This window comes from Galeopterus variegatus, unplaced genomic scaffold (genome assembly GCF_000696425.1).
Source record: "Galeopterus variegatus unplaced genomic scaffold, G_variegatus-3.0.2 Scaffold2018, whole genome shotgun sequence".
Taxonomy (NCBI): Eukaryota; Metazoa; Chordata; class Mammalia; order Dermoptera; family Cynocephalidae; genus Galeopterus; species Galeopterus variegatus.
Genome location: NW_007728129.1, coordinates 284,062 through 311,472, shown reverse-complemented (window position 1 = coordinate 311,472; position 27,411 = coordinate 284,062). Strand labels below are relative to the sequence as shown.

General features: G+C 46.4%; 1 protein-coding gene across 1 annotated transcript; it reads left to right on the top strand.

The window, feature by feature from the left end:
- Nucleotides 1-399: 399 nt before the first annotated feature.
- TMEM164 (transmembrane protein 164) lies at nt 400-27,411 on the top strand. The gene is made up of 3 exons (XM_008580102.1): nt 400-526; nt 25,308-25,408; nt 27,112-27,411. The coding sequence occupies exons 1-3, from the start codon at nt 400-402 to the stop codon at nt 27,316-27,318; spliced, it is 435 nt and encodes a 144-aa protein (XP_008578324.1). The 3' UTR covers nt 27,319-27,411.

The window sequence follows — 27,411 nt, the reverse complement described above, 5'->3', positions numbered from 1 at the left end:
AGTAACATAAGGTTGTATTCCTTTAGGTATATTCTGCAGAATACTAAGTGTTATAAGAAAAAAGAGTTCCTCACTAAAAAGTTTGGGAAACACTGGATTAACAATGTTCTTGTCTGTAGGGACCACCAAAAATATGGATGGTGAATCTCCAAGGGGATATATTGTATGCAAACTTTCTTATTACTTTCTTTTTAACTAAATTTTCAAGTACCATCTCTGGAGCATTATTCAGGTACCACTCTGCAAAATACACCTTGGAAGATGGTGATCTAGGTCAGCAGTATATTCATTTTGTTTTGTTTTTCTTGAATTGTAAAGCGGGGTGAGTTGTGCAATGCATGGAGTTGCTGAAATGTGGGTCCTGCAGAGCAGGGACGTTCAACTTCAGAATCTGTCAAAATGAGTGCTTCCTGCTCTGAAACACCTCTCTCCCTCCTGTCCTCACAGCTGCCCTTTGAATTGGAGATTTACTACATTCAGCATGTTCTGCTCTACGTGGTGCCCATCTACCTGCTTTGGAAAGGAGGTAAGGCCAGCAAAGCACATCCCTGTGCTACCCCCACACCTTGCCTCTCCTTTCTGTTTTTGGGAGTCACAACCTCTTGGGCACCTCCCAGGATCTTGAGCTGCTGCTTGGCTGGGTGTCCTCAGCATGCTCTATGCCAGACACCAGGCAGTGGGAAAGTGGGCATGGATGAGGCCTGAAAAAAGCCTGGGGGCTTTTCAGAACCATCCTTTGTAGGTGAGCATGGTGCCGCTGATCGTCTGTCACAGGGCCTAGGCTATGGGTCATTGGTGATGGCATTGGGTTTGTATGGAGCCGCCACACTCTGTCACTCTCCTGTGCTTGTGCCTCCCCCTGCCTCCGTGTGCAGTATAGAGTAGAAGGAGAGAGTGAAGCACTCAGTCTCCTCAAGAGAGGGACCTTGCGCTCTTACTCATTATATCTGTCCTCTCAGACCTGAGGAAATACTGAAATGGGCAAGAAGTCCAGGGACTGGGAGATATGGGGCTGAGGGAAGAGGCAGGTGAAAGAGCAGTGTCCTCCATGTCAGATAAACCATTGAAAACCTTCATTTGGTTAAGATGGAGAGACCACCAACTGGTAGAGGCAGCCTGAAGGGAAGCTGATGTATTTGTGACCTCCCCATGACCCTTCAACGATGCCTTCCCTCTACTGTGTAGCAGACAAGAGGAAAGGGGAGTTGCTGTGCCCTCTGGGCTTGTTGTGTGAGCCACTCCTTCTCAGTGTTCTTCACTTCCTGGAAGGCCCCATAATGGGGAGGCACTCTCTTTCAGTCTTAGCCATCAGCTTCTCTGTCTTGGTTGCTAGGACTTTTCTGGAAGAGCAATCCCTCCCTACCTCACCATAGGCAGCAAGGGTTTCATTTCTGTTGCACTAAAAATGGCATGTGGCCACATGGGCCCTTGAGCCCACTGGAAAATGGTCTGGAAGTTCCGTTGGACTCTGCTGCTTTGTGGTTTATGCTTGCGTCCTCTAACTCAGGTGTTCTGGCAAATCTTCCTATCTTCTGGCATGAGATATACTCAAGGACTGGCCAACCCAGGGACATGTTGGAGGATGGGCACTGTTGCCCTTCATGGAGTCTACTTAGAGTCAAGAGATTTGCCTTCTGTGCCCGGTTTCTATCAGTTACGACTCTCCCATAGACTTGTCTAAATATCCTTCGAGGCTGCTTTTACGCTGTTCAGCCACTTGGGGTCTCACACCGTCAAAGAACACTTCCTTTTAATGTACGCTGAAAGCGCTATTTTCCTCACTGAGCTTTAAGGGAAGTCCGAAGTTCCAATATCCAGGGGACTTATGCCTTTTCTCAGGTCTCAGCCTCCTAATAATATTCGGGTGTCAGAGATACAATCGTTCTGAAGGGGACCAGGCAGGCAGCTGGCCCAGGTTCCAGGCCCCTTCCACTCAGTGTTCCTGCCTTCTGAGGTGCGTGATGGAAGTCCTGGCCAAATCCGCATGGCTGTTATTTGAACCTCTTTGTACTCTGATGAAGTCCCCATAAAAATCTGTCAGGTAGCCGGGCCAGACTGGTCTGACATGGACAATACCAAGTAGCCATTCTCCTCCCTCCAACAGAACCATCGGGGAAGCCACACCCTCTAGATGTGGCTGATCCTGCTGTGAGCTTCCGTGGATCTTTTGCTGTGCTGTTTGGGGGAACTGGGCTGAGGAAATAGGGGTTTTGAGTGATCATTCAAATTTATTTCCTGCTCTTAGTGATTCTTTCTCCTCTCGGATGCCTGGCCCCGAGAAGAGGCTGTAAGAATAGGAAGAGTAATAATAACTACAGTTAATAACTCATCAGCGACTACTTCTGATTAAGTGCCTTCTGTGTGCGAGATTTTGTGCTAGGCATGTTTTGTGTATTTTCCCATCCCAAATAGCGTGTTGAAGAATCTTCCTTCTAAGGAGGAGAAAATCAAGGCTCAGAAACATTAAGTGCCTTGCCCACAGCCATAAGTAACAGAGACAGGTTTCAGAGCCCATCCTAGATTCCTTTCAAGATTAATGCTTTTTCTCATATACCACGCCAACCTAAAAGACAGAAGTCCACCTCCCAACCACATCTGGCTGGGAGTCCCCCACCTCCTGCCCCAATGCAGCCATTCACTCAACACGTATTTATTGAACATCTACTGTGTGCCAAGTATTTGTACTAGGGAGTCAGAAACAAACCAGAAAGATAGAGTCCTTCCACAGGGAGTCCATCTGTTGGGGAAGATAGATGATTTTAATACAGTGATAATAAGTGCTGCAGAGGGTACTATGGGAGCAAAATATGATTTTTTTTTTAATTTTTTAATTTTTTAATTTCTGAAGCTTACTTCACCTTCCCTTCTTCTTCACCTTGTCCGGGAAAATAATTGTATCTTAGAGCAGATCCTGCTGGTAGGCCAGTTCCCTAACTGGTGTGGTGCGAAACATTAGGGCTGTAATGAGAGAGATGAGATGCTCTGTTATGCTGATAACCTATAGACACCCTACTTAGTGAGGATTTGGCTTTCAGGACAAGTGATCTCACCGAGCTGACCTTTGACTCCAGGCCCTGGGTGAGAGCATCCAGAACTTGATGTGGCCCATCAGCTTCTATCTGGCCAGCTTTGAGCTCTTTTGAGGGATCATCTCCCTTTCCAGCTCTTTGCTACCATCTGCTGTTCACTTGGGGGGAATTATGAGCACTGAGAGAAAAGTCTGGATTTCTTCCTAAAGCTGGTTTTGCCATTGGTCCCAAGCCTTAGACCTAGGCCTTACAAAGAAGGAATGGATCTGGAATGAGCAATGGGAAGATTATTTCCTTGTAAACCAAGAAAACTGAGGGTTGGGGGCTTCTGTTTCCTAGAAGTCTATTGTAATTTTCAAGAAATACATGGCTTAGGAGTTTTTACCCAAGACAAAACAGCTCTTCTATAGATAACCTGCTGTGCCCAGGAACCCTGTATTCCTAAAAGGCAAGGTCCTGCTTGAGCACATAGTGCCTCTTCTTGTGGTTGGGGTGTGTGTATGGGGGGTGCTTACTGGGAATCCCATTCCTCCCTCATTCCTGCAGTCCTTAGGCACCACCACAGCGTATGTGATTCTCTCTTCCATGCTGTTCTTTTTCTCCAGCCTGGCTCTTTTCTGTTTTCTTTCCTCCCACCACTTCGCCTTTGGCCTTCTAGAACTATATATATATTTTTTTTCTTTTTTTGTCGCAGTCTTTATTTTTTTTTTATTTTGTTTTTTAATTGGATATTGACCAAGTATATTGCATATAGGTATAGGATACAAAATGATACTGTGATACATGAGTACAATGTGAAATGATTGAATCTAGCTAATTAATGCATCATATTTCTTATAAACTACTTACACCAGCAGCTCTTCACAGAACACCAAGTCCTCCCTATCCCGCTCCTGAAGTTCCCTCTAATGAAGACTTTCTGCCCTGCGCACGCTCTGCCCAGCTCCCCGCTGTCTTTCTTAGATCATTATTTCATCTCTGCCATTCTCTCTACCTCCTTTTTCATCATCACCAGCATCTAACTTTGTGGTCACTTCCCCCACATCTAGCCAGTGTCCTGAGAGACTTCCCATGAGGACTGCTCATCCCACTCCCAGCTTCCCAAGGTTTGGGCTTCTTAATTGAAGTGACTTCAGCATCGCCTTCTCTTTAGCCACCTGGACTTTGTCTTCCCCTAAAACTCCTCTAAGATCATCAGCTACTCTGTCCCTTTCTTTGACCCAAGTCTCCAGTCCTTTCAGCCTTTCTTCCCAGTCAGCTTATACTACCATGATCAGTTACTGGAACTTTCCTCTCACCAGCTCCTGAAAACATCTTACCCCCTTGTCCCTTCTAACTGCGATCAGTGTCCAATCCCTTTTCAGTGTGCCCAGTGTCAGCCTACTGGAGCAAATCTCTCAGTCATTCTGATTAGGGCCACTAAAATGTCAGGGTCTCTATTATAATTGTGCTGTCAGCACGACTATTCCTCCACACATTGCCCTCAGAAGTCCTGTGCTAAACCTTTCCCACCCTCCTCAGACTTCCTGTCCTCTCCACTCTCAACAGACGTCCCCCACCCCCTGCAAATGACTGATGGTAGAGGTTTATGTGTGTAATAATTCGTGGGTACTTCAAAAAGTTCATGGATAAGATTTTTATTATCTTTTAATTCTACTTTCCATGAACTTTTCGAAGTACCCTCATATGTCTTTAAATCTATTGATTTTTTTTTTTGTACTAAAGTATATTTGTTTTTAAGAGAGACCTCGTGGTATCCATGATATCAGGGCTTTGATTTACTGGTTACCTATTTTAGTACACTTTAAATACATAATTATTATGATGAAATGCTTATCTGTTTACCACCTGAAATCACCTCATGATCATAACTGTGGGAGACACTTGTGTCTGTACTTGATGAATCGTCTTCTCAGTGACCTTTCAGCCCACAGAACATTGTAATCTGACATCGACCCCGCTGCCAGGAACTTCACAGAAATGGCTCTTCTAAAGATGGCCGGCAATGTCCATGTGACCAACTCTAATGACCACCTCTCAGTCTTTGCTCTGCTGGAACTCTGCTGTGTTGGATGTTGTTGATCACTCCTTTTTGGATGCTCTGTTTCAGGGCTTCCAAAGTCCCTCTGTCCCCTGGCTTGCCTGCCTCGCAACCCATGCCTTCCCCAGTCTCCTTCACAAGTTCTTTTTCCTCAGTCCTCTGAGATGTTGATTTTCCCAGAATTCACTTCTAAACTCACCTCTCACTAATGCTCTGGCATGGCCTCATGTGCTTTCATGGTTTAACTAGCAATCTGTGCAGTAGTGGCTGCTACATCACTATCTACAGCCCAGACTTAGGAGAGTCACTTTCATATATAGTCATGCACCGTATAACAATGTTTGGGTCAATGACAGACCATATATATGACAGTGGTCCTGTAAGATTATAATGGAGCTGAAAAATTCCTATAGCCTAGTGATGAAATGGCTGTTGTAATGTTATAGCATAGCACGTTACTCACGAGTTTGTGGTGCTGCTGGTGTAAGCAAACCTGCAAACTATGTGGAGGAGAAGTGCCTAGCTTACCCACAGGGTGACCCTCCCGAAAGTAGCTCAGACCTTTAAGATTGAAAGCCGAGCATTTGACACATTAAGTCTGACCCCAAGTGAAAGGGTTGTTGTTTATTTTAGAATTCTTGCATTTTTAAATGATTCCCACCCATCCCCATAGCAAAATTATAATTAATAATAGTTAGTTAACACTTCCTGAATGCTTGCTGAGTGCCAGGCACAATTCCTACCTGTAATTTAATTTTCGTAACTTTGTGGGGGTGGTATAATTCTAATCCCCACTTAACAGATGTAGGAAAGTGAGACACAGAGACTTAGTAACATAATTAGAAGGTTCACACTCAAGCAACTAGTGGTCAGTGTAGATAACAGGAAAATTCGTTGCCATTCCCTTTCATTATACACTTTTGCACAATGAAATCACCTAATGATGCATTTCTCGGAACGTATGCCCATCATAGGTGATGCATGACTGTAGTATACTCAGTGTCACCTGAATGTCCCAAACACACCTCAAACTCAACCAGTCAATGCTGAACTCATTATCTTCCCAATCAGCCCTGCTGTTCTTCCTGTGGGTCTTGTCAAATGGCACCACCCATTCACCCAAGCTAGCCTCTGGGGACCATCCCTGCCCCCCGCAGGCAGTTCAACCTTTCATCTAACATATAGCACCAAGTGCCTTCTTCCGGCCAGGCTCTGCACTGGCCACTGGGGTGGGTGCCCTGCTGAGTGCAGACCAGACACCACCCGTTCCCTCACAGAAGTAGAAGCTAGTAAGGGGAGACAGGTGGGAATCAAAGAATCACACGAATGGACAGTTATGGCTAAGATAAGTACTCTGAAGGAAAGGAATATGCTTCTATGAGAGCTTAGAACAAAACAAGCTGACCCAGTCTGGGGGTTTGAGGGTGAGTTTCCTGAGGAGGTGGCATTTAAGCAGAGATCCAAAGGATGCATAGCAGTTTACTAGGCAAGTGTGGGATTTGGGGAGGTGAACCCTTACAGAAGGACAGAATGGCTCATGCAACAGCACTGTGGTGGGGGTTGGGGGGCAAAGGGAAGGGTGGGTGACACTGGGCCTGAGGGGCAGGTGGGGGTCAGCTATGGAGGGCTTTGTCGGCCATGGGCAGGGGTTTGGCCTTGATTCTAAAAGCTGTGGGAAGCCAGTGCAAGTTTTAAGAAGGGACATAACATCAGCTTGTTTTACCAATTGATTCTTTTCTTATGTAGTTCATTTACAAATTTTACAAATTTTGGTTCAAAAATCTAAAATGCTAAATTCTATACCATGATAAATATCCTTCCCACCCCTTCTTCCCATCCCATCCACACAGTGCCCCCTGCAGCTCTACAGGTAATCACCATTCTTGTTTTTTGCACATCCTTCTAGAGTTTCTTTTTGCATATATAAGCAAATTTTATATTTTATTGTCTCCCTTCTTAAGACACACATTCAAAAATAGCATACACACAACCGTCCCGTTGTTGCTGTAGCAGTATGTCTTACAGAGTTTTCCACATAAGCCCATAGGAAGCTTCCTCTTTCTTCTTCATAGCAGCATATACTATCATATCATGTGATGACAGAGTACAGTATAATAACATGGCAAAGCTTTATATAGCACAGTTACGTGCCAGACATCGTTTCAAGCTCTTCATGTCATTAACTCATTTAATCCGCACGACAACCCTTTTAGGTAGGTGTTACTGTTATCTGCCTTTTATCGATGAGGAAACTGATGCCCAGATTGTAAGTGGCAGACCCAGGATTTGAACCCAGCAGTGTGGCTCCAGCGTTTTTGCTTTTAATCATAACACGAATTTACAACACTATACCATAATTTATTTATTCATTCTCCTGTTGATGGACATTTAGGTTGTTTCACATCTTTTGCTAGTATAAATAACACAGCACTGAATGGTTTTGTACCTATGCCATCTTGCGTGTGTGCAAGTATATCTCTAGGATAAATCCCCCTAAGTGGTTCACTTAAGTGCTGAATCAAAGAGTGTATGCATTCATAATTTTGATGGGTATTTCCAAATCCTTAAAAGTTGTACCCATTTAAATGCTCACTAGCAATGTATGAGAGTTCCTGCTTCCACACAGCCTCACCAAAACAGTGTATTTTCAACCTTTTGGATTTTTGCCCATCTAATGGGTTTTAAAAAATGGTGTATCAGTTTAGTTTTTTTTTGTGTGTGTGTGTGTGTTTTGGGGGGGGGGGGGCTGGTAAGGTGATCCGAACTCTTGATCTCGGCGTTACCAAAACCATACTCTAAACAAGTGAATTATCCGGCCAGCCCCTCAGTTCAGTTTTAATTTGAATTTCTCTTACACTGAGTGAAGATGAGTATCTTTTTATGTGTTTAAAGTTGCTGTTTGATTTTCTCTTCCTTGAACTACATGCTTCTCTCATGTGCTCATTTTTCTCTTGTGTTGGCCTTTTCAAAAAATTTGAATCCTAAGCGCTCCTTACATATAAATATCAGGAGTTAGCCCTTTGTGATTTGAGCTGCAGAAACAAAGGTATTTCAGAAAGTTCATGGAAAGATGTGTATTATCTTTTAATCCCATTTTTCCATGAACTTTTCCATTTTCCCCAGTTTTGTTGTTTAACTTTGCTCATGATTTATTTTTGCCATGCAGGATTTTGACATTTCTATGTAATTTATCTGTCTTTTATGGCTTCTGAGATGTGGTTAGAAAGTCCTTCCCTACTCCAAGTTTATAAAAAATGTATATACCCCATATTTTCTTCTGGTGTGTTTATAGTTCTCCCCCCACCCCCACACATACCGTTGTTGTTTTTTGTTTTTTCTTTTTAAATTTACATCTTTTATCCACTTGGAATTGATCATGGTATACAGTGCGAGATAAGAACCCAACTTCATTCCCAGATCGCTTCCCATTTGTCCTTCAACATGATCAGCTCTGCTTGTGGAAGAAATCATGCTGGCTGCCTTGTGGAGAGATCACCAATCCTCCTGCTTTTACCTCCTCAAGGTCTCTCAAACTCATCCCCTTGCTACCATCTCTAGGGCCACTACCTTGAACCAAGCCTTGCTCATCTCTTCCCTCATCGATGACAGTTGGCTCAGTGTAATGTCTGTGCCTCCAGCCAGTCTCCTTCCCCACTAACAGCCTGTCCTTGGAGCTTCCAAAGCTGTTTCTATAGCTCAGATAGGATCATAGCACTTCCCTGTTTGGAAACTTTCAATGGCTCCCCCTTGCCCACAACCTGTGTCGGGACAAGGGGGACCTGTGTGACCTGGTCCCTAACTTTTGCTCCAGCCACATCTCTTTACATTCCCTTCCTTGTACTCTAAACTCTGGTGATACCAAAAGCCTTTGGGTTCCCTGAGTTTGTCATGCATTGTTCTTTAAAAATGCTGTCATTTGTGACGGGAATGTCCTTCTCCAGCTATGGGCCTGGAAAGCATTCATTTCTCAAAGCTAGCCTCAGCAGTCACCTTCTCTGGGAAACCCTCTGTAGCTGGTCCACCCCGTGTCTTCTGTGTCTCCGGCTGCCGTCCTTCTCACACGTACATGCTGCTCTCCCTGAGGACCAGAACTTTCCTTTTGTTCCTGTTGTGCAGGGGCAGAATGAATGAGTGAACAACCCTCTCTTCAGGGGTGTATGCACACATTGCACATATCCTATTGTACATGGTGCAGGCTAACATTTCTTGTGCACATTCTGCGCACTATGCACCGGGCACGTGGTTCACATGCACAGACTTAATCTCATTTAAACCTCACTATATCCACTAGGTTAAAGGGAATGTATCACCTGGGGCCCATGACCCTGAATGAGAAAAAAAAAAATCGTCTTCATTTGCATTAACTGGAGCTGAAATATACAGTATTTCTTTTAGTTATGAACGTGGACAACAAGCCACAGTTGCGCTAGCAGCACTCGGCATGTCATTAATGTAAATCACAGATATTTTTCTCTCATAGTTCCTGCAGATATCTGAAAAAAATCAGTCATGTTCATCATTACCCCAAGATTTAAAAACAGATTTGTTTTTTGGAAGTAGTTTGATAGCTGTATTTCAACATGATTGTTTTCTTTTGTAATCTTATACATTTTATTTTATATACTTAAGAAGTTTATTTCGAGAGGGAGCTGTTACACTTCCCCAAACTGCCCAAGAGGCACACAGCACTGCACAGGTCAGGAGCACCTGTGCTAGAGCTTCAACTGGCGTTTGAAACCATGCGGGCAGGCTTCACCACTGCACTGTGCTGCCTCTCCATGGAGCCGCTGGATTCGGACAGACTGGGTTTAAGTCCAGTTTCTGCCACTTGCTGGCTAGTTCTGGCATCTGAGCTGGTGCCTTGAGCTCTCTGCATCTGTTTTCTCACTTCTAAAATGGGACATCATAGTACTTACATCATAGGCTGTTGCGAGGATTGGATGGGCTAGCATATGGAAAGTATACAGAACAGTGCCTGGCACATAGTAAGTGCTGTCAATTGGTTTCTCCTGTCATTAGCCACTGTTCTACCATCTCTAATTACACATCTGTCTCCCAACTAGACTGTGGGCTCCAGAGGTCAACACTGTGCCTTGCTGTGTTCTAAAGTCACAGAACCTTGCCTGTACCGAGTGCGTGCTTGCAGTGGATTTAACATTGCTGGCTCTCACTCCTCTGAGATGCCGATTTTGCCTTTGGGCTCCAGATCACCCCTCTCTCCTGGTTTGCCTACTTCTCTGGCTCTTTCTCTTTGGACCCCTTTGCTCTGCTTGCCCTTGGCATTCCCCGCCGATAGAACTAATGCAGGCTCACGAAGCACCGCAGATACTTCCAGAGTAACGTGTCTACTCTCAAGCTGCTCATTTCCATACCTTCTCCCAACCTGCTCTTCTTCCTCCTCCTCTATTTCCTGTCTTGGTTAGTGGCTCCACTCTCCATTCAGTTCCAAAGCCACAAACCTGGGCAACATCCTGGATCCCTTCCCCTGCTACATCCCCTATACCAGTCAGTTTGGAAGTTCTGACGATTCACATTTTCAAAATTGCTGGCAAATTTGGCCCTTCCTCTGTATTCTCACCACCCCTGTCCTGGTCCGGGCTCTCAGCCTCTGTTACCGGAACTACTTTGTTTTCTCTTTCATCTCCCTGCCCCCTGATTGCCTAGTCTGTCCTCCATACAATGTCCAGAATGGTCTTCCTAAGGAAAGAGCATATCTGATCAGATTTTGTTCCACTGCTTAAAAATCCCTTGCAGGATGAAGACCATACTCCTTTACATGGCATTCAAGACTATTTACAATCTGACCCTTGCCCATATCTTTAACCTCGTTTCCCATCACTTAGGCTCAGGTCCAGGCACACACTAACTTTTTTACCCAGAACTTGGCAAACTCCATGTCCTCCTTTACGAGGTTGCTCATGGTGCTACCTCCTCTCTGGAGGTGTCTCCGATTTCCCTAGGCAGCCTGAGGTACATTCTCTATAATGTGCCTTTCTCCTTGTACTTTTTATATGCCTTGAGTGTAGCAACTGCCATATCCAATTGTGTGTGCTTCACCACTAGGTGGCAGTAGTTACATCTTTTCATCTTTTCAAGAAATAAGGGTATACAGTTAGGATTGGATGTTTTTTTTTTTTTTTAATTTCAGGTAATAAATAAATAATAAATATTGTTTGAATTAGTGGTAGTTCTTATAATTAAGATGCTGTCGGAGTGAGGGAGAGGATAAAATCTATGAGGCCCCAGGTGACTAGGTGGGATCGAGTGCCACGGAGAGGGGCCCCAAAAGGAAGGAGCATGTTTTAGGGAGTATCTTAGTTCATCTGGCTGCTATAACAAAAATACCAAAAACTTGGAAGCTAATAAGCAACACAAACTTATTTCTCACAGTTCTGGAGGCTGGAAAGTCCAGGATCAAAGCACCAGCGATTGAGGGTCTGGTGAGGGCTGTTCTGCACAGATGGTACCTTGTCACTGTGTCCTCACGTGTGGAAGGGGCAGACAGGCTCCCTTGGGCCTCCTTGATAAGAGCACTAGTCCCATTTATGAGGGCTCTACTCTCATGACCTAATCACCTCCTAATGGCCCCACCTCTTACTACCATCACATTGGTGATAAGGTTTTAACATGAATTGGGGGTGGGGCACAAACATTCAGACCATAGCAGGGAGGAAGATGATTTTACTTGAGTTTGAGGCACTTCTAGACTTTCCAGGTTGCAATGTCCAGCAGGCAGTAGGATAGAATATTCTGGAGCTGTTCAGGGGAGTCTGGGCTAAAGGCCTGCTTTGGTCTCATTGATGTAGATGTAGTGAACAGAAACAGTGGAGTGGGTGAGATGGTCCAGGGTAACTGTAGGTGGGGCGGAAAAAGGGCTTAGAAAAAGCCTTGGGAAATATCAACCTGCAAATAGTAGGTGAAGGAAGAAGAGTGTAGGGAGATTGCAGGAATGGGCAGAACAGTAGGAGGAGAGGCTGGTTGTCCTGGAAGCTAAGGCAGTAGAGATTTTCACCAAAGGTGAAGTAACCAAGCCACCCTGAGAGGATCTGAGCAGTGCAGTAAAATTGAGCCTTTGGAAAAGTAGGGCTGGGAAGGAAGGAGGGGTTAAGGGCATTGCAGAGCCGAGTGAGGGGGTTTCTCCCTCTCCCCTCCCCCTCCCTTACTCTCCTTTCTCCTTTGCTTTCTTTCCTCTCTGCCCCAGGGCTGGGCATGTTCAGATGCTCAGATGAAAGCCAGTGGTTGAAAGTACTAGGCAGAAAGGGGAGTGGATGAATGACAGGGTGACAGCGAGTGCTAAGAATGAAAGGGGTTGGTGGTGGATTGACAAGAGTAATGACAGGAAGGAGATCAGTCTAGACTCCTTCAGCGTTTTCCAGTAGAATTCTCTGTGATGATGGAGATGTCCTATCATGGCTAGTGGGATCAAGGAACTGAATTTCTAATTTGATTTTCAGTTTAATTAATTTGAATTGAAATCGAAAGAGCCACATGTAGTTAGTGGCTACTGTATTGGACAACATAGCTCTAGAAGGTTGGTGACTAGCACTGAGGGGCCCTCCTGAAACAGGAATCCATGCATTTTTCTGGCACCGGTCTGCACAGTTCAGGACATATGCCTTGGGGAGGAGTGGAGGAGCAGAACATCTGGCTTGGGGTATCCGTACCACCTTGGGGCTTTGTAATTAGGGTCAATGTCATTGAAGATCTAGAAAGTGAGGGATGTTCAGGGTTCAGGACAGAGTTTTGGTAATCCTGCCACATGCTTTCCGGCTTCAGGTTTCCGACCAAGGGCAGGTCACCCAAGGAATAATAGAATGGTAAACAAAGTCACACTTTCTTATTAGCTGAGCAGGTGCCCCCTCCAGTGCAGGGCTTCTCTGGCAGGCTGGTCTACAGCTTGCAGGTTTGGTTTGGACAACTAAGTCAGCTTCCTGCTCTGCATCTGGGTAACCTAAGGTGGCCAGAGGTATAGAGAAGGCCCTGCCTTATTTCCTACTCCATCAGAGGCACTGAGAAGCTACAGTAAGTAGAGAGGGAAGTGAACAGGCCTGGTGGCCCAAAGACAGGTTTCACTGAGATGTGCATGGTGAGAAGTGCATGCTGCCCATTTCGAAGCTAGACTACCTGGTTTCCAGTCCTGGTTCTGTTCCTTACTTGCTGTGTGACTTTGGCCAAGTTCCTTACCTTCTCTGTGCTTCAATTTCCTCATCTGTAAAATATGAATAATAGCAGTATTTCCTCATAGGGTTGTAATGAACGTTAAGTGAGTAAATGTATGTAAAGTGCTTATAACCGTGCCTGTCACCTAGGTGGTACTATATAAGTTGTTTGTTATTAATAGCATGGTTTCTACTTGCCAATGTACCATGACCCTGGCTACTAATCTAATAAAATGTGGTCTGAGCAGTTTGCTAGGTTTTCACCTTTAGCAAGCCATCCTTTGGGAATGAGCTAGTGAAGGGGGTAGGTAGCAATGTGGGGAGAGAGGGATGAAGAATTCTTCTCTCCCCAGCAGGGAGTTGAGGGCGCTAGTGCCAGAGTTCAAGGTCATGGGGTCCAAGCTGGTGTGGAAGGAGGCTAGGAGAGAGCTGAGGAACAAGGAGAAATTCCATGGGATCAGATAAGGGGCATCAGGGGATCAGAGGTCACAAGGAGGTCTACGGGCACATGCACTGTAGGAACGAAGACAAGAAAGTTGAAACTCTGGGAGGTTGTGAGCAGATCATCCCAGTGAAGTGGGGCAGGTTAGAGTGATGACAGAAGGCGGTTGTGGGTAGTGAGGTGGAGCAGACCTGGGGAGGTGAGGAGGCTCAAGACACCACGAGGTTAGCGAGTGGGAAGGGGCTCCCATGTGGGTATTGAAATCACCCAGAATGCTGGCGTAATGTAAAACGGAAGACTGTAAGCCAAGTGACACTGAGCTGGGATGAATCAGGTAGTGACCTGTGGGACAACAACAGGTGATGGTGATGAAGAGGAGGAGCTGAGTCTTGAAAGAAGGAGAAAGGGGAAGAGTAAACATCTAGAAGCAATAATGGAGTGCTGGAGGAATCTTCAACTCCCCTGCTCCCAGAAAGCTTGCTGTGGGAACAGAAGGGTGGAAAAGAACCACTTCTGCTCAGAGCAGTCAGCAGGAGAAGCGGTGTTCTCAGGGGAGAGCCAGTTCTCATTAGGATGAGGAGGGGAAAGGGACATTCTGGGAAAAGGTGGCAGGTATAGAAGGATCTGTTGCTTTTAGCACTAGGTTTCCAGAGGTCCTGGCAGGATGGGTGGAGGAGAGAGGGCCTCCCGTCTGACAACTACCCTTTTGTTGGTTGGTTGTGGTTGTTTTTATTTAGGCAGGGGTTCTTAACCTGGCGTCCACAAATAGGATTTATGTGGTCCATGAACTTGAATGGGAGGGAAAAAATCACATCTTTATTTTCAGGAACCTCTATCAGGAACATAACACTTGAATGTGGGTGACAGGCACCAGTGGCATGGGCCATACCCATGACTTTGTTGTCAGTAGCAATCACAGATGGCTTCCTATCACATTACAGTAGTTGCAGCTGTCTCACAACACTGTATGCTCATCACTGCTTTGAAATTATGGCAGGTATTAGACTTGCTACTCGATCTGATTTGCATTTATAAGGAAACACATAATTACTGTATTACAGAATTTTAAAAGCATTTTGGTAACTTTAAATATCATTGGCTTCCTTCGTAATCCTTTCCATTTTATTTTATGCATTTCAGTCTTCATTCTGAAAAGGGGTCCGTCAGTCTCCAGAGGTTGCCAGGGTGCCCCCTGCCCTGCCTCAAGGCTGCTGGGAAGCCCCTTTGTGTTCCACTAGAGGGAGCTCTTGCTTCAGAATTGCTGAGCACTGGCCCTGTCAGGTTTGACACTGAGTGAGAGGGTTGTTTTGAAGTATGGGCTATTCACATGTCCTTTGGGGGAGACATTTCAGGAAACCAGGGTTTAAGAACCCTAATGTTGTTTGGTGCCAGCAGGCTACTTCTCTCCTGAGTGGGCTTTCAGCTTATCTTCTGGAGGATGAGGATTGGGATAGAGCCCCTGTGCTCATTAGTTTCTAGGACCAGTTAAAGCAAAAGCACTTTGGCCAGTGACAGCTTGAAAACTGGCTAACTGGCCCCAAGGTCATACTGCCCTCAGGCTCCAAATTGGGCCTCCTGTTTCCCCTTCACCCAGGCAAGCCCACTGCACCTCTGTCCAGCTAGCATGAGGATGCTGGGAGGGTTCTCCTCTTTAATGGGCTTCCCTGTTCCACTTTACTGGTCAGGTGAGGGCAGGGGAAAGGATAAGGAAGTTAGGTAAATCCTGAAGGCTTCTGAGGGGGGTTAGCACGTGAGGCAGAAGCCAGGGAGTTAGAAAAATTGGCCAAGGGCTGAGCCTTGTACAAGAGGGTGGGTAGATGAGTTTCTGAAGACCATTGGATTTTTCAAGCCAAGAAGGAAGTAATTGGGGCTTAGGAGTCCTTTGTGGGAGCAAAGGAGTCAAGCATTTTCTGCCTTAATTTTATCACCTTCCTGGAGACACTGATCCTCACATCTGGCCATAGCATGGCCCCTTCACTGGTAGCTTTTCCCAGGCCATTGGTACATCTTCTGGCTCCAGGTTCCCCCTAAGTCAGTGATTCTCCTGTGTGGACAGAGGATGCAAGCATGAGAATCACCCTGAGGTGCTCCTTACTGAAATGGAGATTCCAGGGCTCACCCAGACCTCCCAGAACAGGTTCCTGGGGCAGTGCCCAGGAATCTGCATTTCTACAAGTTCCCTAGGACCGTGGTTCTCCAAGTGTGGTCCCTGGATTATCAGTATCAGCCTAACCAGGGAACCTGTTATTAATGCAAATTCTCGAATTCTAGATTCCAGGCCCCACCCCAGACCTACTGAATCAGAAACTCTGGGGTGGGGCCCAGAAAGCTGGGTTTTAACCAGCCCTTCTGGGGATTCTGATGCACACTCAAGTTTGAGAGCCAGGTATTCTGTACAGACCGAAGTTTTAAACCTCATTGCCTCAAATGATCTAAGAGTTGGCTTCCCCTTGCTTAAAGCTCACCAGACACCAGCTGATAGGAAACGCATAACACGATGGTGTATGTTCAAATAGCACTTTTCTCCCGAGTATCTTCATGCTTTGCTAGCTTTCCTATCCCTACAGTGTTCCTGCAGGATAGGCAGGGCCTGGGATTTGTCTTCGAGAGGACACTGATGCTTAGAGAGGTTTTGATCTATACAGAAGGTCACACAGCAACTTGGTAAGAGTTGAAGCTGGGACCTGGGTCTGTGGACTCCAGTGCTTATTCTGCTAGGCTAGGTCTACCTGTTGGAAACCTTGACAGCTCAGGGTCCTCATCCTGTGTGCTGTTGGCAGAGGGCTGGCTCTTTGATCTTCATGGAATGAGGGTGGGCCTTTCAGTTGCCTTAGCCATAGGCTGGGTGGCTAGTCAGCTCCACTAGGCACTTTAAGGGTGAAGCCTGGCTTGGGTGGGCTGTCCAGTCCCCCATGATAGAGGTTGACAAGATGGACATTCCCTGTGAATACCCCACCCAGGATATCTTCCACTTCCTTGTTCAGTAAGCAGAATAGAGGATAGGGTGCATTTATTTGGTCAAGTGCCTGGATGGAGGGAAACCTGACTTGAACCTGCACTCAGTGGCTGAGAATGGGGAATCAAATATCCATGGCCATCTTGGGTTGTGCCACACTGAGATATCTTCCGAGCAACTAAGGCTTACAAAGGCTAAAAATGGAGATGTTTCATTTAGACTAGGGCACCAAAGGTGGGATGGTATTATTGTCAGTAACTAAACTTGTCTCCAAACCTGCACCTTCTCTGATGTTTCCCATTCTATTGAGTGGTACCACCACCCACTCGTTACCCAGGCCAGAAGTCTCAAGTTAATCATTGGCCCTTCATTCTTACCTCCAACCCCCATCCAATCAGTGACCACATCCTGTCAGTTCAACCTCCTGATCTTTCTCAAATTCATTCCCACTACTTCTACTTTAGTTAAGAGCACATCATTCCTGACTTGGTCTCTTGCAGTGGCATCCTCACTGGTGTCCCTGACTCTCGACTCACTTTATTTCAGATTAAAGGCACATCAGATGAGGCCTGAGAATTGCCCATTGGATTTAGCAATGGAAAGGTTATTTGTGACCTTGATGGGAGCAGTTTTGGTGGAGGGGGGGAAGTTGATTAGAGCGAGTTCAAGAGAGAAGAATTGTGGGTAGGGAGTATAGAACAGTGCTGTCCAATAAAAATATGTGTACATATGTAATTTCAAATGTTCCAGTAGTCACACTAAAAATAGGTAAAAGAAACAGGTGAACTTAATAATATTGAGTTTTGCTGTAAAGGGGAGCAGAGGACTGAGGCAGTGGTGGGAGGGGGAAGTGAGGTCAAGTGTTTATTTATTTTAGAATGGGGGCTATTACAGTGCCTTTAGTTTATATGCTAATGGGAATAATCTGGTAGAGAAGAAGACATTGTTGATGGAAGAGAAACAGCAGACTGGCTGGAGTGATGTTATTGAGTAGGTGAGAGGGGACAGGATCTGGATTCATATGGATAGGCTGGCCTTGGCTAGGACCCCCAGCAGTTCATCTAGATCACAGGGGTGAAGACAAGGGCACTGATGCAGATAGTTAGTTAAATGTGATCGTGAGAGCTTGTGGAAGTTTTTGTCTGATTCCTTTTTTCTCAGTGATGTGGGAGGCAAGGTTATCATCTGAGAGTGAGGACGGGATACAAGTATTAAAGGCTTGAGAAGAGAGGAGAATATATTAAATTGTAGCCTAGGAGAGAGAGAGAATGAATGGACTGGGGAGGTATAGTATGATTGCCTGGCAACGTGCAGGATGCACTTGAGGTTTGTGATCACGAATTTGAAGTGAGAACAGTCAGCACTGTTGTTTTTCTCCAGCTGTGTTCAGCTGTGTAGGAACAAGCAAGGCAGAGGAGGAGATTAGGATATAACTAGGGCTGGGTTTTTTCCAGATGAGTAAGATAATGAGATGAACAATGGAGTCGAAAGTGTATGCAAGAGATAATTAGAATAATGACCATGGAGTTTAAGGAGGGAAGAATGAGCCATGTGGTACAGCAAAAAGGTGGTAGGACCAATGCATCACAGATTCCAGTGGGGTCAAAGAAGTATTCGGGTCATGGTTAGAGGGACTGAGCTAGGAAGCTTCCAAGTAGTGGTTGAAGAGAGAATGCTTGACTTTGAGATAAGGAGGGGGTGCAGATATTCATAATTGTAAGGTCCCAGGCATGACCATGAGAATGAGTGACTGAGTTGTGGTAGAGGATGAGATCACTGAGGAGAGTAGGCCAAAGCTAGAAGGCTCACCTAGGTACATGTGTTGAAATTGTCAAGAAATATGACAGGAATGGTTTTGGAGAGAGTGGTATGGAGCCGGGTGCTGGTATCTTCAAGTAAAGGGCCGTGACCCATATGTCTGTAGATAACTGTAAAAGGGAAGGATAGCAGGTGGTATGGTGTGGTAGTTGTGGGGTTTTGGGGAGAAGGAAGGGGCAGTGGTCTGGAAACAACCATGGAAAGAAAGAAGTTACCCACCCCACCTACGTGGGCCAAAGGAGAAAAATCAGTCACTGCTTCAGAGGGCTACAGATGAAGCAGACTGTTTGTGGGGGAGAGGTGGTTCGGATGAGAGCAAAAGGAAAAAGGGGACATTCAGGGAAAAGATTGAGAAGACATATGCTCCTCAACTTACAGTGGGGTTATGTCCCTATAAACCCCTTATAAGCTGAAAATATCATAAGTCAATAATGAATTTAATACACCTAACCTGTCAAACATCACAGCTTAGCCTAGCCTGCCTTAAACATGCTCAGAACACTTACATCAGCCTATAGTTGGGCAAAATCATCTAACACAAAGCCTGTTTTATAATAGTGTTGACTATCTCATGCAAGAATATTGTACCACGTATCACTAGCCCAGGAAAAAATTAAAATTCAAAAATCAAAGTATGGTCTCTATGGAATGCCTATCTACTGAATGCACCATTGTAAAGTCAAAAAGTTGTAAGACAAACTACTGTGAGTCAAGGACTGTCTGTATAGGGATTTTGTGCAATGATTTCTGTGACTTTGCATATCCTGTTCCCTTTTCCTGGAATTCTCTCCCCTAACTGTACACCTGGAAAACTTCTCTTCATCTTTCACCACCCAGCTCCTGCATGAGATTGCTATAGTAAAGATCACCAGTAGCCGACATGTTGCCAAACCCAGTTTGTCTTTCCTGTACTGTACTCCTCTAGAGAAGTGTGTTCCCAATGGAATTTTCTGTGATGATGGGAATGTTCTATTCTGCTCTGTCCAGTACGGTAACCACTAAGCACATATGGCTAATGAGTACTTAAAATGTGGCTGGTGCAACCGAGGAACCAAATTTTTAATTTTATTTACTTTTAATTCATTTAAATCTAAATAGCTTCATGTGGCTAGTGGCTGCCTTATTTATTGGTCAGTACAGGGGTAGAGCATTAACATTATTGATCCTTTCCTTCTTCTTGAAAGATGATGTTCTCTTGATTCCCAGGATGACTCTCACCTAGTTCCACGACTGCCTCTTTAATTTTGTCTTCAATCTTGTCTTCTCATGGATCCCCCCTTTTCCAGGCTCTGTCCTTGGTCCTGTAGTCTGATTTTGTGGACTCTTCCTCATTGATCTTATGCACAACCGAAGCTCCATTTCAAGGCAATCTCCCTCTCCTGAGCTCTAGAACCTGGCCATCAGCAGATCTGTTGGATGACAGATGTCTGTGGGAGACATCTGCCAGGGTGGCCTCTAGGCATGCAGTGACAGCATGCCCCAACCTGCACTCACCTTGGCCCAAAATTAACTTCTCTCAGTTACTGAGGTCATAGATCTGGAAGTCACTCTAGATGTCCCTGCATGTCTGACCAATTGCTAAATCACCTATATCACTGCAGCAGCATCAGAACCTGTCGTCAATCTTGACTCTCTCCAGGCCGTCACCCGCACTGCTGCCAGAGCAGTCTAGCTAGCTGAGACATAAACCCGATCTTCTCACCCCCAGTTTTAAAACCTTTCAGTGGCTTCCTCTGATGTGTAGGATAATGGCCAAGTTCTCTGGCATGGCAAACAACGCTCTTCGTGACCTGGCCCCGCTTGTCTGTCTCTCGAACCTCATCTCATGACACATGTCCTTTCTCACATAGTTCTTTGTTTTCCAGTAACTCAGAGCTGCTTATAATTGTACCTAACAGCTTGCCATTTCAGTCCTCCACACCTTTTCTCAGGCTGTACGCTCGGCCTGGCATGTCAGTGTCCCGTCCTTCCTTCATGCCCTGCCCCCATCTCCTTCTTGTTCTTCAAAACTCACTTCAGCTGTCATCTTCTCCAGCTACCCTTCTTCAGTGTCCCCACTATGTACTGCACCACCCTTATTACATCACTGCATTGTCCACTCGTAAACTACAGGGTCATTCTCAGGGGTAGGGACTACCTTTGATTCTTTATCCCCATTGCCTGGCACGGAGTCCGGCACCCAGTGTGGATTCAGTAGATGTTGAATGAATGGTAGCGTGAATAAGTGAATGAGATGAAGGAAGCAGGAAGAAGATTGAAGAAGGGGCCACTCTGGCCGGTCTCATCTCCTTGGTGTAAGTCCCTCCTGAGTGGGATTATAAGATGAGAGAAAAGGCCCTTGAGAGGCATCTGGGGATCGGTCTTTGCTGCTGGTGGGACAATTGACTTCTTTCCCAGGACTCATAAAGCTTCTTTTCTGGCAGAAATAGATTTTTTTTAAAAAGAGCTCTTATCTTGGTTTCCCCCACCTTTAGAACTGACATGCTTCTATCCTCCGGGGATAGAAGATGCTAGCAAAACAATGTCACATTTTTTCTTAAAGTAGAAAAAAAGTTTTATGTCTTTAATTTTCCTGAAAGCATTTCAGTTTCTATTTTTTTTTTTTTTTTTTTGAAGAAAACTGGTTTTTCACTGGGATTATCCCAGGGGCCACATCCAGGTATATAGAGAAGAGAACAGTGTGTGTTTGCATACAGTTTGGATATATCTATGTAGACTGGGTCATCTGTTCTCAGGATACTTTCTTTTTTTTTTTTTCCTTCTTTATTTTTCAAAGAAATTGAATATTTTATCATCTTTGCAATGGAAACAACCAACAGCAATGAAAGGGCAATGGAAACCACAGTCAAAGTACTCCTTCATAGAGAAGATCACCTCTTTACAAGACTCCCCATCTTCTTCCAGTCTTTTATGAGATTTTGGTTGGCTATGGTCACCACGATAAAAATAGCAGCTGTCATCTGCACGCCAGGCTAGCTGTCATATACACTTTCATATCTCTCTTATTCCACTCACCAGCCCTGAGAGGTAGATGTCCTCCAGGCCGCACACAGGAAAACCAGCTCAGAGGGGCAGCAGAATTTGCCCAGGGATCACTCCTGTTGTTACTGCCAGAGCCAGGATTCAAACCCATGGCTGTCTGACCCCAAGGACTTTGTTTTTAAGCTACAAAGCTGGATTTTCTATCATCTGTGTGCTGTTTGGTGTCCTGTCTTTTGCACTTGCCATTACTAGCCATGGACTTTTCACACAGGTGCACAATATTGAGGTACCATAGTTTACTTATCTGTCCTTTTAGTTTGTTTCCAGTTTCTCAATATTATAAACAGCACAGCTATAAATATCTTTTTGCAAATAAGGGTGGTTTGTTGGGGTTTTTAGGTATTTGATGGTGGTCTTCAAAGTAGTATTGAGCCAAAGGGTTATACTGTTATGATTGTCCAGAAAGTCTGCACCATTCATTTGCCTGTGCAGTGATTATTTTTTGAGTGCCTCCTGTGGACCAGGTGCTGGAAGTGAAGAGGTGATTCAGAAACAACCCCCTCCCTCAGAGAACTAACAGTCTGGTCTGGACAGATGAGGCAACACAGAATGAACGGTACTAAAGTGGGGGGTTGAGCAAGGGGCAGTGAGAGTACTGGGAAATGTGTTCCCACCACCATAGTATCTGAGTGTTCCTTTTCCCCCATAGCATAGGGCAGGAGGGGGTCAGGGGAGGGCCCTGATACAGGGAGCGCTGCCCAGCAGTGGAACGTCCCAGCTTCCCCCAGGACTGGCTGCTAAGCTGCCTCCTGGCTGAGGACTCTTTCTTCCCTCCCCACATGTACACTCAGTTCCTTTCCTGCAGCCACCACCCTGCACCCAGGGCCTGTCTCCGCTGCCCAGCTGCCACTAGGGGGAGCCGGGCAGAGGCAGGGGGTGGGGGGACACCTGGGAACGTGGCTGTGGGCTCAGTGGCAGAATGAGTGGCAGCTAAGCACCTGTCAGTTCTCCAGGTCCCCTCGTGCCCTATAGGCCCCCAGCAGCCAGGGTGACAAAAGTTCACTCTTGTCCCACAGACAGGAAAGTGCATATGCCCTGATTGTATCGTTCAGTGCATTCCCCAAACCAAGCACTGTGTGGGATGAGTGTGAACTGGGTGCCATGTTGTCAGTCTGGCTTCTGGGGGCCTAGAGGGGAGGGAGGAGACCTGGAAAACCAGCAGGTGCTTAGCTGCTGCTCTAAGGCCGGAGGCAGACCGCCTCTCTCAGTCTCCGTGCTCCCATGACTTCAGTCACTACCATGTGCTGGTGATGCCGATGTCTGTATCCTTGGCCCCATCCTCTTCACTGACTTTGTGACTCAGATAAGAATAAAAATAATTTGCACTTGTGAAATCCCAGTACTAGAATTATGTATTAGAATCCCAGTACTAGAATTATGACATTATCTCATCTCATGTATCCAGCAACCTCAGGCAGTGCTGCGCCGTTTTATAGATGAGTAGAACTGAGTTCAGGATATACTGAGATTTGTCCAAGGCTCTGAAGTTGATAAGTGATGGAGGAGGCAGGATTTGAAAACCTCCACCAGCTGGGCTCCAGTACCTACACTCTTACCCTTTACTATGTGACCCTAAATGACATTTCCACTTGGATATGCCACAGACACCTCAATTCAACACGTCTGAAATTGGCCTCATTACGTCCCTACCCTCTGCCCCAGTCTGCCTTTTCCTCTCTTCTCCATTGCAATAAATGGCGCCATCCACCCAGTGATGCTCAGGTTAGAACCCTGGGTGTCTTCCAAGAACCTTCCTCTCCCTTACCCCTAACGTCCAGTCTTCTACCAGGTCCCGGTGACTTTATCCTCCACTTTTCTTGAACCCCACTGCTATTACCTTCCAAGGCCATCCTCCTCTCTCTTCGGGTTCCTGCAGCAGTCTCCCTGCCTCGACTCTCTGTTCCAGTCCATCCCCCGCATGCTGGCCGGGGGGTCTTCTGCACACGTGATCACACCACTTTCCTGCCTCAGGCCTTCCAGTGCGCTGGCCACCCAGGGGCTGAAATACATCCAGAAGACATGTTTTGTTTGGTCCATTGAGCATTCTTCAAACATTTTAAATTAGTTGCCAACATTTAAAAATCAGGAAATTCCACATAAAAATTCATATTTCTGGCTTCTCTTGCAATAGTGAGAGAACTGGCAACTCTGGGCCCACATCCCTGCAGTGTAGCAATTGGATGGAGCTGAGTGGTGGTTGCCCACTTTAGGAGGAGTGTGGGCTTTCCAGTTTGCCCAACATCGCCAAATGTCTTTTAGGCCCTGGTCATCTCCCTGAGACTTGAGGCATTTGTGCTCATGACCCTGCTGCACAGTATAAAGCCCAATACCTTCAGCATGGTTCCTAGGTGGCCCAGCCTGGAGCAGACCAGCCCTGCCAGCCTCTGAGTCTTACCCCTGTTCACTGCCCCATCACATTCTCCCCTGTGGCCCCACTGAAGTCTTCCCCATACTTCTCTGAATGGCCTGTCATGTGTGCCACTTTGCAGACTACTGCTTTGGAATGCCCGGCCCCTCCTTAAGTCCTATTTGTCCTTCAGGACTCTGCTCCAATGCTCCCTCTACCAAGAAGCATACCTCGTACACCTCTCCCACGAGGCTGAGTTTTTGTCCTCCCGTAACAGGTGGCACAGACCTCAGACATCCCACCAACCACACTGTGTTGTAGTTACTGACTGTGAATCTGAGACTGTGGGGATCCTGTCTTCTTTATCTTCCTATCCCCAATGCTTTGCACAGGGCTTGGAATATACTAGGTGCCTAATAACTGTTGAATGAATGGATGAATCAGTGGAAGACTGACTTGGGAATATACTACTCCAGGATATGATGTCAACTCTACTTGCTTGGGGTGTGGGGTTCCAGGTCCCTTTCATTCTCAAGCACCCCCTTCTGAGTCACCATTCAGGTGACACTCGCAACATGCTGTAAACCATGCCCCTGCTCTGCAAATTCTGGAACACATTCGAGCCTGAGGGGATGGTAGTTCCTAGCAATGACGGAGGGAACATGTACCATTTTTGGTGTTCTTGGGGGAGGGAGTTGTCCAGTAGTTGGGAAATGGCACAACTATCAGTTAATGGCACATTCTCTTCAATTATTTGAATAATGACAGCATCTAACACTCGTTGAACACTTACATTGTACCAGACCGAGCTAAGAGCTTTCAGTATGTCATTTCATTTACTCCTCACAGCAATTGCATTATCGCCATTTTACAGGCACGTCAGCTGAGATTCAGGCAGTTGAAACAATTTCTCCAGGGTTGCACAGCCAGCAGGGGGTAGATTCAAGATTTGAACTCATATCCACCTGACTTCAAAGTTAGCATTCTCAACCACCACACCATACTTCCCAATGACATTTCTTTTTAGAAACATGAGAAAATAAATGTCGAAACGAAGGCTATATACAGTTATATATACAGTAAGATTCCAATTGCTAACGAAGCAAAGAAAGTCCTGAGACATAGAGAAAGTGACCAAGGAGGCACCCCCATATGGTAGCAGTGCTGTTTTCCTTCTTTGTCTCCATCTTGTTTCTACTTTTTAACATTTTCTAAATTTCCTTTCATGAGCATGTACTGCTTTCATAATAAGCAAAAAGTCCTCTCTCTGTAATGGCCTCAGCATTAAGTGGCAGAACAGAGATCAGGAAGGGTCTGATTTGAGTACCCAGCTAATCAAGCGGGGCCGTGTCTTGAGTAGCTGTCACTGATCAGCAGGCAGCAACTGTGACCTCAGTACCTGCACCCTCATGGGGAAAAGGCGGAGAGCTGGTCACCGTTCCTGCCATCTCACCATCTCCCCTCTTCCTCCAGGTGCTTACACCCCAGAGCCCCTCAGCAGTTTCCGGTGGGCTCTTCTCTCAACTGGCCTCATGTTCTTTTATCACTTCAGCGTCTTGCAGATCCTCGGCCTGGTAAGTGTGGTTATATCCCCATCTATCCCCTCTGTTTGGAGTTCTCCATAAATCTTGATAATCTGGGTTGGCGCTGGTGTATTGTTTTGTCTTGAAAATACAAGATGCTAAAGGCCAGGATGTCAGATTGTTGTGTCTGGGTTGCTGATTTATGATCCACAGCCTTGGCCTCTCCAAAGAGTTTTCTGAATCCTTCATTAATGACTGTTTCTTTCAACCTTGGGGAGGCAAGGATGCCCTTCACTCATGGCCATGTGGGTCGCAAACAGTGAGCTGCAACTGGAAAGTGGTTCGCTCTGGACTACATGGGGAGGCAGGACCGTAACCCTGGCCCTGGGCCTCGGGGAGGCTTCTGACCTAGGGTCCAATCTGGGCCTGCTCTCAGGCCCTTTAGCAGGCTCTGCCATGAGCTATGTGGCCAGGGGAAGTACTGTGTTGGGAGCCCCCATGGCATTCTGGAGTGTTCAGAACTGCCTGGAGTTGGAAAATGGTTGGACTTAGTTGAGTTATCCAGAGCCCAAGATTGCTGAGCGCAGGGTGTGTATTGGTGGCAGGGTGAGTAGGAAGAGCTTGAGGCTGGGGATGGGGGTCAGGAGACTCAAGTTCAAGCCCTGGCGCTGCCACTGATCTGAGTGAGTCACCTCATGCTTGAGGGCAGAGAGTTCTCCACCTCTCTGTGATGTGGCATAAGAGCCCCACCCACCCTGAGAGGTGGTGAGGACTTGTCTTTAATGTGAACGGGCTTGGAGGGCTTTGGAAGGCAGGTGCCGTGCTGTCCTTGGGGCAGGAGTGGCATGTCTGGGTTTGTGTGCGAGCGGCATTACTGTAGCATTAGCCATGTGGAGCCTCAAGCGATGTAGCCTGACTAGGGCGTGTAATCGATGTCCCCAGTGCCTTTGTAGAAGTAGTCACTTTCTCGGCACCACCCTGGTGTATGGCTCTGTTCTGGTTTGCCGGGGGAGGGGGGCAGGGGGAGGCGGTCAGCCAACAGTGTGAATGCTTCCCATGCTCGCCGGACGAAGCACTATGACCTTCACGCCCTTGCCTGTTGCTGTTCTGCACTGGGATCCTTGATTCCAGAGCCATCAGCGTGCTCATGTCACCATACATCCCATGCTCAGGCCACGCCTCCTACAAGGAAGGCTCTGCTCACCCCATCCCTCTCCATAACCCCCATCCATCTTCCACAAGTCCATCCAAGTGCCACACCCTCGTGAATCTTCTCTGAGGATTCAGTCCCCATTCTGTATGCTCCTCAGACCTCCTCATGGTGTGTAAAACTCAGTGAGCACCATCTGGTTTGAGGTTAGATATAGTAAACCGATCACCCCCACTTGATTGGTTCCCAGTTACGTGGAGGCAGGACCATACTGTTGACTGCTCTTTTATCCCGTACCACGTCTCCAGGGACTATTCACATAGTAGATGCTTAGGAATGGCACTGGGCTCTGGGCCCAACTGCGAGGTGAGCCTCTGAGCAAAACTGAACAGCTTTTCCATGGATAGCCTTTCCTCATCACCTCGAGGGCTCTAATCTTGACCCACTCAGAAAACCCAGGGGAGAGAAGATCCTTTATGAACAGGTGGGGATTGGTCAATCCCTGCTTGTCTAGTCCCCCAATAAGTAGAGATGGCTGAACTGGCAGAAGCCAGAGAAAGCCTAAGGATGGTGAACGCTCACTCTACCTCCCTTGTCCCTGCAGGTCACCGAAGTGAATTTGAACAACATGCTGTGTCCGGCCATCTCAGACCCATTCTACGGCCCCTGGTATCGCATCTGGGCCTCGGGACACCAGACTATCATGACCATGACCCACGGGAAGCTGGTCATCCTGTTCTCATACGTGGCTGGGCCCTTGTGTAAATATCTGCTGGATTGGCTCCGGCTTCCAGCCAAGAAAATAGACTGAAGGTGCTTGTTTTTTTTTTTCCCCCCCTGAGGAAGCAAGTCCTGACTTGACTTGGAGAACATGTAGTTCTTGATGGAATCATGGGAGAGGGCA